General features: G+C 37.3%; 1 protein-coding gene across 1 annotated transcript; it reads right to left on the bottom strand.

The window, feature by feature from the left end:
* Positions 1–7653: 7653 nt before the first annotated feature.
* On the bottom strand, positions 7654–10378 carry LOC143541513 (multiple organellar RNA editing factor 3, mitochondrial-like). Its single transcript, XM_077034328.1, has 5 exons — positions 9981–10378; positions 9037–9134; positions 8172–8237; positions 7792–8070; positions 7654–7740 (listed from the first exon to the last, which is right to left on the bottom strand). The coding sequence occupies exons 1-4, from the start codon at positions 10331–10333 to the stop codon at positions 7823–7825; spliced, it is 765 nt and encodes a 254-aa protein (XP_076890443.1). The 5' UTR covers positions 10334–10378; the 3' UTR covers positions 7654–7740; positions 7792–7822.
* Between the last annotated feature and the right edge of the window lie 9823 nt (positions 10379–20201).

Genomic DNA, 20201 nt, shown 5'->3' with positions numbered 1-20201 from the left:
AAAACCAAAACCAAAACCATCCACTTTTGACTGGACCGGGGGTTGACTTTGCATACCACCAAAACCAAAATCATCCACTTTTGATTGAGCCGTGGGTTGACTTTGCATACCACCAAAGCCAAAATCATCAACTTTTGATTGAGCCGTGGGTTGACTTCGCATACCACCAAAACCAAAATCATCAAACTTTGACAGAGAACCAACGCTAGGTTTTGGTGCATTCTGAAAGGTGCCAAACACGTCATCTCCTGATGATGACGGTGCAGTTTTTTTACTTCCAGCTTTCATGCTAGCAGCTGGCTTAGAACTAAAATCAACTAACGATCCAAATGGGTCCTTGTTTGAATTCATACTACCTCCAATACCAATACCAGTACCACTCACACTCGAACTTTTCATCGCTGGACCTCCAAGATTCTGATTCCTATTACTCCCATAACAATTATAACTCCCAAAACCTTGTGAAGAACCCGAACCCCAACCGCCACCACTATTAACCGTACCACCAGTTTTCGGCAACGAATCCGCCATACCGCCCATCGAATAAGCACTTTTCGTACTCGTCTGCGACGAAATCGGTGCAGCATTCTTTAAAGGAACATTACTGGATTTTGCCCCCAAATTCGATCCAAGCAAATCACTAAACAAATTAGGGTTCTTATTCGCAATACCGACACTCGCAGCCGCAGTATTCGACGTCAGCTGCGGTGTCGGTGTGGACGAGGCCCAGCTTCTTCCGGTGATATCTCCGACCATAGATGTAGGTCCGTTAAGTGAAGGAGCAGCAGGTTGGTGGGTCCATGAAGGTTTATTATTATTATTATTATTATTATTATTATTATTATTATTATTATTATTATTATTATTATTATTATTATAATTCGATTGCCAAGACGGCGTCGTATTAGGTTTAGGTTGCGTGTAGGTGCTATTATTATTACTATTAAGAGACTTTGAGCGATTGGAATTGAGTCCGAGATCGAAATCGAAATTGTTAAGAGATCCGGATTGAGTTGATCTACCGTAGTTGGAATTCAAGTTTACAGGATCTGGAATGAATAGATCGGAGGAGAATGAATGAGATCTGAGTAATACCTTATGGACGCCGTCGTCAGTGCCGCCGTGTACCGACGGAATTGATGGATCACCGGATGGATTTGAAAAGAAATGGATGATTGATTATTGGATTCTCTGTTCTGGCTTTTGGTCTGAACGGCAGAAGAATATACTAGTGGCATAAATAGCCCCTTGATTATCTATGACTACAAATTTACCCATTTGACTTTTAAAACCCCTGTACAGTGTGAATAGCTAGAAAATCAATTCAAGGTGTTTATCTATATTTGTATGAGTAATGAGTTGACCTACCAAAAAAAGCAATTTTTTTAACTTTCTTGGAACGAATTGCTACAAGGCCCGCTCTTATAAGTCTACCCTTTCTGTTTGGATCACCAAGATACCGTGGAGTAGGGATGGGCAAACTACTGGTACCGTCGGTACCAAATCGGTACCAAAATTTTGAGTTTCGTATCGGGACCAGGACCGATACCAAAAATTGGTGATTTTCAGGACCGGGATTTTCGGGGCCGGGACCAGTCGGTACCGGTACGGTCCCAATCTCATCCCTACCGTGGAGCATTTGTTAATTCCGTGCTCTTTGGCGGATACGATTTGGCAAAGGAATTGCTAGGTGGTATAAACTACCACCTTTTTGCGTTTTCTCGATGTCCGATGTCATGAAGTATCAAGATCACTTGGTTCGTAGTTCAACAAAAAAAAAAAGTCAATTCATGCTATCCTTGGGGTCATAATTTGAAGTATTTGAAAAGCGAGGAATGAAAAGATCTCCAATGAGGTTAACACAAACGCATGCAAATTAGTGACGGAAGACAAAGGCATAGCTTTCCTTTGGGCGGTGGCAAGGTAAAAAAAATGGGTGTTGATTGGGAAACATGATACAAATTTGATGTACTAGAATTATAGTTTGTTGTTTTGTGCCTTGTTTTTTTGTTGGCTTAGTCTTTGCTAGTTGTCTTGTTTCAGTATAATACCATCTTTCAAAAAAAAAATGTTTGTAAGATCATTAATTTGTAATTACCTTGTGGTCTTTTGTATTCTTTTTGCGTTTTAGTTATGTACTCTTTTTAACTTCTTGCTATTTGTTTTTCAAACAAAAAATTTGATCATTAACTTAACACGTATGTGGAAGCTAACATTTACAGTTACTAAACAAGTTTAGTAGGCAACAGGTTTAATACGTTAGTTCAACGAGTGCGACACGTCAAATAAGTAACAGACATCTTTAATACGCAGGTTTCACAACATACTGTAACGTCCTCGTTTCGGTAATAAATAAACAAACAAAATGTCGTGAATTTTATTTTAGCTATCGAATCATTTGGCGTCGTTAAATTAATTAAATAATATGTAGAAGCGTGGATAATATTAAGAGGGTTTAATGGAATTAAGGGTGATTTGGGCCTAAAAGCCTTTGGGCTTAACCTATTTAAACCCCTAAAACCCTAAATCATCTCTATCCTTATCATTTCACCATCATTCTCCAATCATTATCACACACATACACACAAAAACCTCTTGTACACCAAACCTTCCAAATCCAAGTTCATTCCATCCTAGGTCTAGCTCAATCAAATCCAAGAGATAAATATTATATTCATTTCGTGCATTTATTCGTTAAGATTATTAACATGAAAATCGACATGAGCGAACTAATATAAACGAGTTTCCTTCAATCTAGCAAATGGATAACAATAATAATAATGGAATTTGATAAGTAAATAAATAATACAAATAAGAAATTGATACAAACGGGTGTTTTGTGAAACCCGGATCCCAGCGGCTTGGCCAAACGAGAACCCGAGCCCAGATCTGAACCATAACCGACTTAGTGAGTCTCGTATTCGAACCCAAAGTAAACTTGAACCCAGATTCGAACCACGACGGAATCTGAACCCCTAAACGGCTCGAACCAACCCGGAGAGGAACCAGAACCAAACCCAAACCTTTATCCATGTCCGTAAAACGGTGAAAACCCACTGATAACCGACGGATTGGCTAAATCTGAAGTTTGGTGACCATGATCGATAAACACAAAAATGATATTTAGATCATAAGCTCAATCTCGTAATTCTTCATTAGCTCGAAAATTACAATACCTAAACTCTTCATAATGATATAACCCACAAGCTCGGGTATATATACTAATTTAAATTTGAAAACTCAACTAGACTAGAATACAAATACCATAATCATATTCTAATATTAATTGGGTAAAAAAAATTTAAATAATAATTAATAAATAAATTCCTTGTTGTCCAAGTCATTCGCTCGACTTGTTCACCAAGTAATTTATTCCATATAAATCAAGTCACGTGCTCAACTTGATAAACAAGATACTAATCCATCATAGGCTTGATGGGTCGGTCCAACCCGCCTCATTGACTTGAGGACGGGAATTAATTCCAACAATCACCCCCTAATTTCTGACTCGAAATAGATGGATCTCACTCCGAGCATGTCTCTTTTGTCTCGATTCTCGCATTCTTTTACTCATCCGGATGTCTCGACATAACTCGCCGGTTCACCATCTTGAGTTAAAAATAATTTTGGATCATCAAAATTGTTTTCTCTTCCTCGTTCGAAACGAAGCTTCTGAATTTTTAAATTGGACTGCAGATTTTCAGTAGCTATGCTATCAGTAGATTGGGCCGCCTGCCCAACTATTTCAACTGCTGAAAATGAGCACTGTGTAGCCCCACTCGTGACTCGGTTTTTGAGATTTTTATCAACCCGGTTCAACCCTCTTTTCTCATAAAAGATCACATCTCGAGAAAGATGTATTTTGTTCTGAACCGGGGTCATACTTTCAATATTCCTTTTTTCCGGGTTCGGTACCGAGATTAACCATAGGGGTATTTCGGTCATCAAACTTTTTAACTGAAGTAATTGATAACAAACACATCGGTGTTTCAACCCGAAGCCTAACCTTGTACAACCGATTTCTTGATCTAACCAACTTCATAATCACCTTTCTCGATTTGCCAAGAACTAAAAGTTGGTCATCCTCCATAATCACCTTGCACCCATGTTCGGTTGCTTGTCCCAAACTTAAAATATTGCTCTTTAAGTCCGGGATAAAATAAACGTTTGAGATAATTCTCTCAACATCATCATAAGTAATTGTAATGGAGCCTTTTCCCTTGATGTCGACACATGAACTATCACCGAAGCGCACCTGCCCAACAAAGGTTTCATCTAATTCAGAAAAATAAGATTTCATACCCGTCATATGATTACTCGCCCCGTTATCAAGATACCAAAAACCATCCTCCATCGGTTCCGACTCGTACCGCTTCGGATGCACGTTTTCTTTATTCAAAAAAACTTGATCATTAATGCTAATTTTCATCAAAACTTCCTTATTTGTTGGTGGTTCGTTTGCTTCAGCCCGTTTTCCTCTTCTTTCTGGGCATACCGAGGCAAAGTGACCCATCTCGTCACAACGAAAACATTGAACCCCTGAATAATCCCTTTTCTTCCATGAATTACCTTCTTTGTTTCGGTCACCTTTTGAGTCATCACGGGATTGCTCAGATTCTCCTTTGCCCTTCCCTTTATACTTTCCAGCCTTTGCCTTATTAAACAATAACTTCCCACGACTCTCGGGCTCGTCATCAACACTGTTCACACGGTCTTCGTAGGCCTTTAATCTACCTACCGCTTCTTCATACTTTATGGTTTTCAAGTCAATAACCTGTTCTAATGAGGCAACAACGTTTATAAAACGCTTAAACAGGTCTTAAACGTGTCATATAAACCTATTAACTCATTTAACACGGTTAGGTAAACGTACCATTCGTGTCATACATAAACAGGTTACATGGGTGAGCCCCTGTTTAGTTACGTTTGTTACCAAGCCATTAACGCGCCCAACCTAAATTGGGTCTAAACTGCATTAAGGCTCAACTGGCAACGCAACAAAATTTAAGGCCCCCGACCCGGGTGCCCTACTTTCTTGCTGGTTGGATTTACTCATTCACATAATTCGTAAAATCAGAGTTAATTAAAACTTTGCGCGGAATTAAAAGTCATTCATTCATAACATAACTATCTTGTCTTAAACATCATAACATAAATCCACAAAACATAAAACATTAAACGACACGGTGTCTTCTTCATAGCGATGCCAGTCTTTCTCTTATTGCCACGTGTCCTCATCAAGCAACTTGTCTCATTCTACTTGCCTGCGTGCATACTAAAAGTCAGCTACGCTGAGTGAGTTCTAGTTAATCAACGTACATTACATTCACTTACTTACCAATACCGTCCGAAGATACGTATTGATACTTACTCGTTCGTCTATCATTCAATCATACATACATTCATACTTTCATACTTTTTACTAACAACATACCTCGGATACTATAAAGATCCGGTCCTCACTTACCTTGGATATTATAAGGGTCCAGTGCCCTACATACCTCGGAATTATAAGGATCCGGTGTCCTTCATACCTTGGATCTCCTCAGAGTCCAGTCCCTACTTACCTTGGATATTATAAGGGTCTAGTGCCCTACATACCTCGATTATTATTAGGGCCCGATGCCCTCTAACATACCATACCATTCTAACTTCATTTCATTTCCTTCGAATTCCTTCAATCATAACTAATATAACATTATGTGCATACTAATTAATCAATCCATAACGTTCACATTCGTATACAAACATGTATCTAATATACACTTACCATTTAAGTTAAGTGTATAAATCTAAACACATCGTAGTATGCACACAGCCCCGAAAACATAACACATAAAAGGGGCTAGAACTCACCTGGATCCTATTACGTTTACCGTTTATAGTAATGCCCTTCCTGAGTTGTGCGCGGCTAACTGTTTAACACATATATTCATTAATTAACCATGTACTAACATAATTAATTAGATTTGTATTTATTAATCTAGCGTAGTTGATAGGCTAGGCTCGTTTGTTTGGGCTAACGAATCAAACGGGATTACTTCGTTTAATGACGATCTTTATTTCCCGTTCACATTCTCCAATTGTTATTATATATATATATATATACATATACATACATATATATATATATATATATATATATATATATATATATATATATATATATATATTTCTCCCCTTTATAATAATGTGTTCCTTTTCATTAATATATAAGTGTGTATATGCAATATATATATATATGTACCTTTCTTTTAATTAAATATTATATATTTCTTTGCTTTAACGGATTATTTATCTTAAAAATATATCGGGTCATACAGAGGTGACGAGGTTAGTTGGTTTGGTTCATCTTGTTGGATTATCTAGGAATGACCCAGTTCACATCGCATGAACCCCTCAGTTCGCTTCGCTTGAACCCTTGGACTCAGTTCGCTTCGCTTGGACCTGGTCTGTTTTGCATAGCCTTCTTCGCATAAAAAGAAATCACGCGAAAGTTGGGATTCGAACTCGCGACTTCTCACACTTAAAGCAACAACTCCACCACTAAGCTAGAATGCTTGGATGGTATTCCTTTCATTCCACTTATTTATATATGGATATTGTTTTCTCATGCTTCCCTTCATTTATTACTATTATTTATTGTTACCATTATTACAATATTATTGTTATTGTTGATTCAACATGCTGCATGTTGTCGACATTTCTTTGGGATGTTGCTTCTTTTGACTTTCATTATTATTATTATTATCATTGTTATTTAAAGTATTATTAATATTAATATATATATATATTAATATTATTATTAATATATATATATTAATATTAATATTATCATTGTTGTCGACGTTTTATTATTATTATTATTTTTAAACGTACAGTAGCTACCTCCATGTTATTGTTATTATATTATTGAATTATTATTATATTTTATTAATAACCAAATATCCAATTTGGTTAGTTTCAAGTTTCAAATATTTTATCTTAGGTTTATAAAGAGCCAATATCTTCATTGGATCTATAATTATAAATGAGCCGAACTTGACTAATGAGTCAACGAATCTGACTCTCAAGGTTCACATTTTTACGTCAAGTTTATATTTTTATTAATCTTTAGGCCCCGATCTATGGTTCTACCAATTTTCATGGAGAACCGACATCAAAAGGACTACCTTTACACTACAAACGTACCTCTAGCGAAACTCGTTTTAGAGCTTAAATCTTGACACGAGCTAGATCTTGATTCTTCTTGTTGTTTGGATGCGGAAATCACTAAAACAACTTGGATCTCGTTCCCGGGTTTCAAGGTAGGGAGAGTGTGTATTGGTAAAAATGGAAAGGTATGAGATTATGAGATCTAAGGTTTTAAGGGGTACTTATAAGTATACCCTTATCTTATGGACCTTAGGCCCATTAATTCACTAAGTCCATGTTTTATTTTTAAGTCCATATCCATTTAAGCCTGCCATCTCTCATTTTAATTTATGACTTATTATTATATGACGATTAAATAACAAACTTTATTTAAATATTACTTTATTTATTATTTCTAAAAGTCGGACGTTACACAAAAAGCACGGGCCTGAGCAAAAAGACCTCACAAAGATTAGCCTAGGCAATGCAGTCCAGGTCCTGTAACCAAGAACTACAAAGTAACTATGAAACATGGAGAACAAATGTATAATTATGACATATAAGAAAACGTAACGTTATTAACTAAACAAGCAAAACCACTAAAAACTTATAACAGTGACAACTTAAGTTAACTAAACAAGCAAAACCACTAAAAACTTATAACAGTGACAACTTAACTTGTAGACCGTTAAGAACCACCCTGGTTCTGGAACCCACCATCACTTTGACCCGAACCCTGGTTTACAGCCGGTTGGGCCACATTCTGTCCCTGACCCTGAACCCACCCGTCTCTTTGAACGGGCTCTCTTCGGATAGTCTGCATTGTCTCACGACGTTTATCATATCGTGGCCTTGACCGGGGCCTACTGTTTTGCTGCCTGTCAGTAAACCTATACTGAGGCCGTGGTATAACTTTCCCATCAACAAACAAATCACCTACAAACAAACATAAAAAAATGCTTAAACGCATTTGAAATGGCAATGAAATAGTGGGACTGTAACTGTAAGTCTGTAACTAAAATTCATTTTATACAAACCTCCGTAATCTTTGTTTGGAACATCAAGATATGAATCAGGCAAAACCCAAAGCACACCAGGTAAACCTGCTCAAAATGAAAACTTGTTAATGTTGTCAACAACCAAGATGAGCTTACAAAACATGTATGCTATATTTCTCATTAATAAACAATATTTATAAATAAAATTAAAAGAAACAAACAAACAGTATGTGTAGGGCTGTAAACAAACCGAATGTTCGGTGAGAAATTTGTTTATGTACGCTCGTTTAACAAATGAACGAACATGAACAAGGAATTTCTTTCAGTTAACTAAATGAACAAACACAAACAGAGGCCATGTTCGTTCAATTGCATTCATGAGCGTTCGACAGTGTGTTTGTTTACATTCATTTATGTCAGTTTATGTTCGTTAATGTTTATTTGTTTATGTACTGACGGTTGTTAACACTTTTGACTTTTGTAATCTTATCCTATAAATTTAAGCAAACCTATTAACTATAAAACAAAAACATATACACATGAATGTGATTAATTTATATGTAAAATTAGCATATGAATATGAATGCCAAATAAAACACCAATACAAACTTGGTAGTCAGACTGAACCATCGACACTAACCATTCTCGGTTAGCAAAATCAATAAAAACATTTTTTTGTGTGTTTGTTCGTTTTCATACGTGAACCGTTCATGAACAATTCCATTTCCTTGATGAACGAGCATACAGATAAAGTTTCGATCAGTTTGCTATTTGCGAACCGTTCGTTAGCCCAATAAAAGCCTAACGAGCGAACATGAACAAGACCTTGTTCGATTCGGTTCTTTTACAGCCTTAAATCTTAATTATTAGACCTAAAAGAATCAAGATTTAGTTAAAGTGAAACCTTTGATTTTGTAAGATAGCTCCTCGGATATCAAAGCACCAAAACCAGTATAAGTTGTAGTCGAAACAGAGTATATCTTCTTCTTCGCCTCTTCCTCACTGAAAACCACCACATAAAAAAATATTTTATATACTACTAATGCAGTAATCAGGGCCAGCTAGAGAGTGGCGCCGGTTGAACCGTCGGCCGGGGCACGTAATCTTTAGGGGCCAAAATTTTTTGTATCTACATTTTTATATATACATTTAAAAATATAAAACTTATAAAATATGAATTGCTCTTTATCATCTTATAATTATTGGGCCTGAAATTATTTTTTATCCATAATCCATTTAATTAAGTTTAAATTATTGGGCCCAAACTAAAACTAAAAACTAAAAAAAATTAAATAAAAACCCGATGCAAAATAAAAGAAATAGCGGTCGATTGAAATTTCTCTTTGGTTCCTTCCTTCTTTGCGAATGCTGAACAACGACCAACCCAGCCGACCACCACTATTGGTTCGTTGTTAACCACCAGGCTCCTCCATGGTTGACCAAGCTAGCCACCAAGGACCAAGCTATTTTTTTCCAATGTTAGGACTTAGGAGAGTTTCACGAATCACTGGTTAATCGTTAATTATTACGGTATTTTATTTTAATAGTATATTTTTCTATGTTTATTGTTATAACATTAAGCCTCGTTTAAAAAAATTAGCCTATATATTTCATTAGTCGTTAAGGCTATGGGCCTTTTTTTTCGGGCTCGGCCAAGGTATTTAAATCCTCAAAGACGGCCTAGCAGTAATAACAGATTCATATCAAATAACAATAATACAAAGCAGTGCATTCAAGGATTTTGCAAATTCTAATCAACTAGGGTTTAATAACATAAAGCAAATTAGGGTTTTACAATTCAAATATATAAAACTTCACAATAAACAACAAAATCAAAATAAACACTACCTTTCGAGAACAGAAGCTAGGGTTTTAACATAAGAATCAATCATTTCATCTTCAGAGGGTTTAGGGTCAGTGGGGAACTCCATAACAATAAGCCAGTGCTCGTAATCACAGCCGTCAAGTAATATTGTTTCCTTTGGCGGACGGTTGCTCCAGTTCGGTGACGAATCGTTCAACGGGGAGTAACCCGAACCGGAAGTTTTGAGTCGGGCATGGATCCGTGGAGCGAGGTGGGGGGATTGGTAGTGGTGGTTGAGGAGTGGGAGAGCGTATCGGTAACGAGATGACGGTGATGGTGATGATAGGATGCGGTAACAGAGAGTGGTTAGGGTTCGTCTGGTGGTGACAGTCGCCATGGGTTGCCGGAGCTTGTTCTAGAACGAAAATGAACACAGTACCAAGGGTTTTGCAGGCTTCCAGTATATATATATGTGATATGTGTAATTAGATTGATTTAAATGGTGTTTTTATTTTCTCGAATAGAGAATAGAGCCCGGCTACTCGGGTAATCAATGGCAAAATACGATTCCATACCATAAGATAGTAAACGCAGACTAAGATTAGTAGTCGTCTATCATCTTCTGTTTCAAAGAAACCTTATTGCCCGAAGGCCAACTTAAGTAAAACCTGTTGAATTCGAATTCAAACTTGTAATCTTGCGATCTTAAGCTCAAATCTTCATTTTATCTTCCATGTCAGTTGAGCTAAACTTAAATGGTGTTGAAAAAGTGAAATTGTTTAAATGTTTTCATTTTTAATATTTAAAAGTATATAAAGAAAAATAGTGAGAAGTTAAGGTTTATAGTTTATGAAATTTGCAAATACAATTGAAGTTGGATTACATGTTTAGAAGATAAAAATTAGTGGCAGGGAATACCAAATCATGTAGTAATGTTTACTTTAGACTTAGCTCAAGTCTTATGAAGAACTTAATAATTAGCTTAACTATCAGTAGTACCCGTGCTTTTCTTGCGTGTTCGTGAAAATTATCCTTTCGTATTGGTTTGTAGTGTTTTATGTGGTATAATGGGCAGCGCTTTATTTTTTCAAAAGCATAGGTAAAAGTTCTTTACAAATTTACTGTTTTTATCACTTAAAAGTTAAATCTGAAGTCTTCAAATATTGTACTTTATACATAAAGTATTGTAAAACTCATACAAATAAAAAATTTTTGAACTACCATTGTCAAATGTTTTATAATGTAACAAGTAGTAGGAAAGCCCGTGCTTCGCGACGAGCGTGTGTTTCTTAAACTAATCCATTAATCAATTAATGTACCAATTCACAATAACTTTATGTGTAATTAACTACACACCTACAAAATTCTTTATAATTAATTTGTAAATAAAACTATCTTAAATTATAGCATAGGTACGAAAAATTGGTAGAATCCGTTCGGTCCAAGACAATTAGGGTATTAACTAAGAACATATCTTGAATTATACCACAATATCTTAAGGTTTCTATATGTATATGGTTACAAAAGTTAGAGGTTGATAATTTGATATGGTAGCTAAATGATAACATTTAGTTACAGATGGAGATTTTGTGTTGGTCGTGTACTTGTAACTTATCACTGCCCTTTCATGATTTGTGTTTTGCTTTTTGATGCTGGCTTTGTGTCCAAACTATAAAAACAGTAGATAAAGTGACAGTTGAAGAATGATTTGTGTTTTGCTTCTTGATGCTGGCTTTGTGTCCAAACTATAAAAACAATAGATAAAGTGACGATTGAAGAAGAATGAACCTGGAAGAACCTAAAACAAACTTTCATTAAAAAAAAGTTGTGCAAGAAAGGACCAAAAACAAGTTATATCCAAATTCCTTCGCTTCATTTTTTCAAAGTTTCCTATAAAAAGGTCATCTTGACTTGGCATAAAAAAAAGTGTGGAGTTGTACTCAACACAACAGCAGTTCTAAAAACTACAATTGTTACTTCACTGATCTTAAATTGCATGTCATACTTAAAAATAATATAAACGAATATTATTAACACTGATTATAATGGATATGGTCAACCTACTCAATTATTCTCTCCTTGATTTAGTCACCATGATTTACTCCTATTACAGCTCACATTCCTTACCACCATCCACATGTTTTGCTATTTCCTTTTTCTAAAGATTGACCACTTGTATTTATTTGGCTTTACATCTCTTGTAATTCTTATCACCCAATATACACAGAATACTTTTTGGTACCATCGTTAATTTAGAGATTAGTTACAAATAATATAAAAATTCGAATGAAATTTACCTCTTTCTTCTAGCTGTGCCCATGTGTTACTAGTTTTGCAACAGAAAATTTGGCATTCGAAGTTTCCACCTCATCTACCTTTTTCACCAGAGTCTACAAAATTTTGAGTTCAACTTGTAAGCTCTAACAACAAATTAGAATTCAGTGGTTATGTTTAAAAGAAAATATTATCTACCCGATGTGTCAAAATTGGTTGTGCAGCGGTGAAGGATGCAGATAATAGTCGTTTCAAGCTTTTAATAAAAGTGCACCTGTTATATATTGATAAGACTCAAATCTATAACTTTTAAGCTCAGTATATATTCTTGCTTATAGGTTGTTGATACATCTACTTTACTTGAATTCTTATGTGTCTAAAGGAATAACTTGTTTTGCATTCTCAACTTTAGCTTCTACCCACTGCCTTTCACTACTTTCATGTCTGCGTTTTTAAAATTCGCATCATATCTGTATCATATCATAAGCCAATAAATGCAGACTAAACTCAGGAGGTTCAACACACATACATTGCATGAAACCTTTGCAATTCTGAAACATGTTGGATGTGACTATTGGGTATCCACTGCGTCATAAAACTAAGAACGACTTAAGGTAACTTTTAGAGATTATAGTTATTGCAATAAGAATTGAAAATCATATTAAATGAGGACTTTTTTTATTTCTAAAAACATAGTGAAAATGCCAATCGCCAATTAATAATAATCATTTTTTACAATTGTTTCATTTACGTTAGTCAAACTTTTTTTTTCCAATTTCTCTAGCCATTTTGTTTCATCTTAAACTTGCATTAAAACCCTAACTTTTCAACCAAAAATAAAAAAATAAAAAATAGATTGATTAAAGTTTGAAGCAAAGTTGATTTGTTGTAAGCAAACCCATCTTTTGAGGACAAAAGAGGGTAAATAAAAAGACAAAACTGTACATTTTATAGAAGTGATATTGAAAGTGAATGTGACAAATATAATCTACCCTTGAAACCAAATCCTGATTCAAAAAGATCGAAGTTTGATTATCTTCAACAATCATCAAAGTAATAAGAAACTGAAAGAACAACAAAAACTTAGAGCTCTACTATGGAATTCATTAGAAGGTTTACAAAGGCATGTCAGTGATGGAACCCAGGTAATTTGTAAATGTAACCTGCAAATAACCAAACATTCAACAAGTTAACGAAATAGGTGAAGGGTTTCATATGGTTACATGAAACGTGTCACACCCTGACCATGACGGAAACGTCGGGGCGCAACCGATTGTTCATCGCACACGACACTATTAAGTGACAATATTTAATCAACTCATTTAAATTCATAAAAACACAAAGAGTCACACAACTTGTTCATACAATAACCGAATTCAAATCATAGTAAATAATATATTGTTCGTTTTGCTAATATCCTAATAGTCTCGATAACGTTTTTTTTTCCTTCAAGTCCTCGAGTCAACCTAAAGTCAAACATGTAACATTGCATAAATAGATTTTGTCAACACAAAGGTTGGTGAGCAATTTCATAGTTTTTGAACAATAGATATATAATATGAAATTCCACAGCTTGTATACAAAACAATAAATAATAGCAACAATTTAGATAAATGAAATCGTTAATAAGAATACATTAACGACACCTTTCTATAAGGGGATGTCAAATATACTCTGATTTTGTATGAAATCGTTAATAAGAATACATTAACGACACCTTTCTATAAGGGGATGCCAGATATACTCGGATTTATGAATCAACCATCCAAAAGCGGTAAACACATTAGCACTTAAGCATGTAATCACCAAATCGAGCATTTATTTAAGTGAAGCATACAACAAAGTTTGTGGTTTAAGACTCAAGTATAAATCATTTGGATTTGAATAAGTTTGCAATGTCACCCCCAAAATATAAAAGAGTGAAAACGGGGGATGAAAGTACTCACATTCAAGTAATAAACTTGAAAGATTTGATGATTTGGAGATTAACCGGAACGATGAGTTTAACGAACGAAGCCTAAAGGAGAAGAAGTCTTGTATTAGAAAAGTTGTCTTGGAAGTCTTTAAATGAAAATAAATGATAAGAAATATAAACAATTTAAAGTTTAAGGTTTAAAATGTAAATATTTAAGAAATTATAATAATAGTCCTTTAAAAATGTAAGTTTACTCGAAACTGGGTTAAAGTATCTAGCCCTTAATTTTACTCAACCTATGTTAAGTAATAAGGTGGGTAAAAATGCAAGAAAACAAGTCCCTTTATAATATAGATACTAAAACGAGTTTTAACGAGTGTTCGGGTGGTCGGTTCGGGTCTTGGTGACTTGACCAAACCCAAAGTCAACTTTCCCAAAATAATAAATGTATGAGATAACTCAATAAATCTTAAAGAGACTTAACCAAGTATGTAGTTCTATTGTTTTAGAACTAACAACGTCCGTTAATCGAGTGTTCGGTTTAGTTGGTCCAAACTTTGTTATAGAATCAAGTTGGATTCAACATTCCGAGTACTTTGTGAATATAATTAAAATCAGTTTATAAAGTACTTTTAAAGAAATATATATGCTTTAATGGTTAAAAACACACTTGTGTGTCTTAAGCGAGTAAACTTGGTTTAGTTCGGTTTGGTTCGGTTTTTTTATCTTGGAATAAGGCCAAGAATGGTTACCACATGTCCAAACATCATAGAACTTGTAAAATAATTTATAAATAATAATACCAAAGTTTTACATACAAAAAGTCAAAAACAAAGTCTTTAAACGAAAGTTCGGTTTCCGGTTCGGATCTTGTTTCGGGATAAGACCGAGGTTAGAATCTACAAACCCATAACCATGGAACTAATTAAAATGATTTTAGAAACTCAAATCTTACATAAAACATGTTTATACAACTATTTAAACAAACTAGTAAGCAAGAGTTCGGCTTCCGGTTTTGAGCTATTTACTGAATAACCGAGGCTAGTCTCTACAAACCCATAACCATGGAACTAATTAAAATGATTTTAGAAACTCAAATCTTACATAAAACATGTTTATACAACTATTTAAACAAACTAGTAAACAAGAGTTCGGCTTCCAGTTTTGAGCTATTTCGGAATAACCGAGGCTAGTCTCTACAAACCCATAACCATGGAACTCAAAATGTAATATAAAACTAAGATGAGCAGAAGTTAAACAAGTATAACTAGTTTGATAGTTAGATGCGAAAAATATATATAATCAAGGACTACTACGAGTCCTCCATGTAGCTTTGTCTTATGGGCCGGACACTTAACAGACCGAGACCGGAGAAATGCCCACCGAAGGTACAAAGGGTGCTATTATATATATGTTGTATAACAATCTTCAAGTATAAATAAGTGTTAACAAGTTGATTATAATGTAAGACTATGGTCAGTTTGACTTTGGAAAGTCAAACTGCGATAAAAAATATGAAGAACACCTTTGAATGCTTGAGAATTGGAAGAGAAAGAGATGAATGAGCAAGGATTAATAAAGAGGATAGGGGTGTATATATAGAGTGGGTTGAAATGGTCAAGCATGGGGTGTGATATCAAGGTTTGCATGCAAGAGGGGTCAAGAAAAGTCACAAAACAACAAAAAAAATAAAAAATAAAAAAATGGGCTGCTGGTCTACTGCTGGTCAGCACGTCGGTTCGCGTCCGGAAGTTCGTTTTTGATGTATCTTGAGCGTTTTAAGTCCGTTTTCGAATCCGTAAAAGGGGTTTTTCAAATTAGACAAGCGGGAATGTTTTAGTAACATAAAATCCAATATTTTATATATTTGAAATGTTCGGGATATAAATCGGGTAGGTTTACAACATAAAAACAAATACAAAATAAATACAATTTGACCCGAAATCAAGGATTGTCACAAAACGGATGGTCTCTTTAAGCAGGAGTCGAAGAATGGTTATTATGTAATTACATATTCTAGTTTTGCTCTCGAAGCACTTGCAACAGATGTTGCACCATATACATATAATATCATCATTAAAATTGCAATAGATGTTGTACTATATGCCTATAATATCATCATTAAAATTGCAACAGATGTTGTATTATATGAACTTAATGCTATGTAATTAATTAATTAATTGTGCATTATTATATCTAGTTAATGTAGTTAAAAACCTTTTGCATAAAGATGGAAGAGTAATTTCATAAATGGATGAAGCTTCATGAACTTATACGATACGCTTGAAGAACGAAATCATGCAATGACAAATTACTTTCCTGCTCAATTGTGAAATGCCGTTTCTATCATCGTCCTCTAATTGTGAAATTACGATGAATGTCTTTCACCCCCCCTAATAATATAATAATATAGATTAATAGTGATTTGAATGTTTATCAATCACTTTGTGACTATAACATTTACTTTAACAATAAAGCACATGAGAGTGGAAAGAAACACGGGAAAAGTTTGAACGATCAGGATCGAGTGTGAAAACTCAGATGAATTACAAACCGTGGATCTAGTGATATAAAAATGCCCTTTGAAGCATTTTCAGCATGACAACATGTGTATTGCATCAATTTAAAAGTTATGTGCATGGCCCATGGGCAGAGCTTCCATAGCTCGAACGATTAGGATTGAGTTTTCACAGAGCTTCTAACGTCAATGACAATCTAAAGCAACAAATGTTGTAGCAGTTGCCTATAAATGTTTGCAACGATATCAAGCAAAATGCCCCATTAGAGATTGCACTTAAGTATCGGGTAACTTATATTACTCATTTATCTATTTTAACGCATAAATAGATCCTAATACAAAAGGGAATGTGAAGAAACACTAAGTGAACCCTGGGCAGATTATAGATAATCTGGGGGTTAAGTAATGTTTCCCACGAGGATGAGGTCCAGCAGAGAAGGTTGTTCTTCAGGAGACCTGCAAAACAGACACCGTAAGCTCGTCACTGAGAAGGGGGGGTTCCTCCTTGTGACCACTCTCCGGCGTGAGAATCAGACTAGATTGCTCTGAATATAAGTGTATATTAAGAGATTGCTAGATAAGATTGAGATATCAGATGATGTCCTTACCATTCCAAGGTGTTGGAGTATTTATAGCCGAAGGTAGGTTTCCTAGAAGGTACAGCCGGCTGAATAGCATTCCTGTTCCACCAACAGTGGACTACGCACAGGCCATGCTGGTTGGTGGATAGGCTACGGCCAACAGTAAAGGTCGGCTGTATACTGTTCCTTTACTGCCGGTTACGCACTGTTCCACCAACTGTAGGCTGTGCACGTCCCATCGTAAGGGTTGGTGAGTAGGCAGCGGCTAATAGTGACAAACAGTACTAGAGAGTGCTCCTCCTCGTATTGTTGTCGGTGAGCTGTCACCCTGTGATTGGTTCATGGGCTGCTCTGGTCAAATTGTCTGTTCCGCCCATACCTTAGTAGGTATAGTACGAAAGACCTTCCAGAAGCATACGGACTGGCTCGCCTTGCTCATTCCTTCATGTGACTACTGAAGTAGCTAATGCCTTGTGCGTGTAGCCTTGCTGTTAGTGCGGGTAGCCTTCCCTGATGGCTTGTATCCGCAGCTGCGGGAACAGGCGGGGTACTTCACCATTGGGAGGCTTTCCCTGCGGGTACAGCTGGCGTACTGCGCGTAAGGTTCTTTGAGCATGGTGGGTCCTGCTGGAGCAGTTGGTCATTGCGCAGACGTCCCTGTTCAAGGTGAGTCTTGCGGGTCCAACTGGGCTCTGCTGGGACCTACCTCTTCAAGTCCCCCCAGTCCAATGTTCTTCTCATGAATTATTAATAAGTGAGGTGAACTTTTGGACTTAGCAAGGGGTTTTGAAAAGGGTTTAGTTTTTAGGTTTTCCGTGGTGATTCTTCCCGCGGTTTTCCTGATGTCACGCAGAAATTCCCGACTTTTCTGCTTGATCTTTGGGTGTGAAGCGGGTAGGTTTGTAACCTCCTCGCACGTCAGGAGCGTTGAGTCCCACTTGTGTGGATTCTCCATGGGGTCTTGGTAGTTTTCAACATAGTGATCAATTATGCTAAAACCACCAATTCCATCTTGGAGTTTCAAACAATATAGTTCTCGACGTTCCCGTCATGCGGGGATGTTATTCCCGTTTCCGCAAGCATGGCCCAGAAGATCCTTCTTGGTTTGAATTCCCTGCAGAGTGCTAAGTATGTGAAGGGTTTTGCCTTGACACTGTACCCGCACTCGTCTTACGGTTACTTTACTTCCAAGGTATTCCTGGCGTCAATTCCCTGCGGGTGCTAAGTATGTGAAGGGTTTTGCCTTGACACTGTACCCGCACCCGTCTTATGGTTACTTGGTTGCCAAGGTAAGGGGTATTTTCCCGCTTACTTTTGAATCTTTTTGAATTTTGAATTTTGAAATTCGAAGAGTTGGTGGAAGGATAAGAACAGTCCAAACCTCTGAAACGTCGTGCGACGGTTTCTTCTGACTGTGTCAGGACGTGCAGGAAGTTATGGTGACGTGACAGTACATGGTCATTCCAGACGCCTTTTCAGGCGCGTGGGCGCGATTTTTCGGGCGCGTGGCCGCGAAATTAATGGTATGCGTCCTATCAACAGCTGTTGCCAGCTTGCTTTTTGCCACGTGTCATAGTTTCATTGCACCTTCGATTTCTCTCTCTTCCGCATTAAATGCATCGCATTAATTGCGATTAGTATATAAAGGGGGAGAGGGTTCTTTGTAATCCACACTTTCACTCTTCTTTTCATCTTCTAAGCGATTTCCGGCGAATACTCACCTTTTCAGGCAAGCATTCTCCCGAAATCGTTTTCTTCTTTCTTTTGCAAGATGTCGTCTCGTGATCTCGATTCTACAGCCGATGACAAGAGTACTGCTGGCGAGTGCCAGTGTGCTCTGCCTGGCGATCTGTATCATTACATCGTCAGGAAATTCATGCTCGAGTCTCTCGAGCCTGAGTTTCCTGAACCCCACCAGACGGTGTATGATGCCCCCAGAGGCAAGATCGGGGTTTATGCTGCATTCTTTGTTTATGGGAATCTTAGGTTCCCATTGACAAAGTTTGTTTACCGTGTCCTTGTGAGGCACGGTGTGCACCTGACCGAGGTGCACCCGATGGCGATTGCCAAGATCCGGCACTTCGAGTGGGTGTGCCGGATTCTGGGCATTGAGCCCTATGTTGACCGCCTGATGACCTTCTACACTTGGAGGTGCATCCAGGGGTGGTATACTCTGATAACCCGGATTAAGGGTTTGAAGATTTGCGCAACCGAGCGCAGTCTTCGCTCGTGGAAGAGGGAATTCTTCTACATATCCGCTCGCGCCATCCCCCTTGCCTTGAAGTTCAAAAATGGGCAAGCACTTCCTAGCCTTCACGCCTCCAACTACGAGGAGGCGGAATGGTTTTCGAAGATTTCCCGGGTCCAATCTCCGGTTTACCGGTTTGCGGAGTCCGGGATGGTGATGCTGGGGATGAGCCGGGTGTGGAAGCAGGCGGATGCGCAAAAAATCCCAATCGTCCTTGAATACGGTTCGAACTCTGTTCCTTACGGTATGCTTTGTTTCCTTTTGTTGATTTTGAATTTCTTCTAACTTCTTTCCTGTTTATTTCAGAGGGGAACGACTTGCAGTCGCTCCTGAACCCGCGGGAGGCTGACGGTCCCGTTCGGATGGGTACTCGCGCTCTGGACGAGAACGAGTTGCCCATCCTAGAACAAACGGCGGATCGGTTCGTGGAGGTCTATCCGCAAGGCCATGAGATCCTTAGCGCCCGGCGGCCAGGTAAGGCGCTATTCGACCCTCGACCCCTCAATGTTGAAACCTCTGCTGGAATTCTTCTAATCGTATGTTCTGATGAGGAATCCGCAGATGGTCCTCCGTTGGTGCGGAAGAAGAAGGCTGCCGGCGGGAAGGGGAAGGAGAAGGTGGCCTCCACTGCCGATCCAGCGCCTCGGTCTGATTCGGAGACCGAGAGTGAAGAGGTGGCGGGGAATCCCGGTGGTGATAAGACCACCGCTCCGGAGGCTGCGACTGTCA

This window comes from Bidens hawaiensis, unplaced genomic scaffold (assembly GCF_021521415.1).
Source record: "Bidens hawaiensis isolate Kalapana, Puna unplaced genomic scaffold, B.hawaiensis_p1.1 tig00012610_1, whole genome shotgun sequence".
Lineage (NCBI taxonomy): Eukaryota > Viridiplantae > Streptophyta > Magnoliopsida > Asterales > Asteraceae > Bidens > Bidens hawaiensis.
The sequence above is the reverse complement of the archived record's forward strand: the minus strand, read 5'-3'. Positions and strand labels throughout refer to the sequence as shown.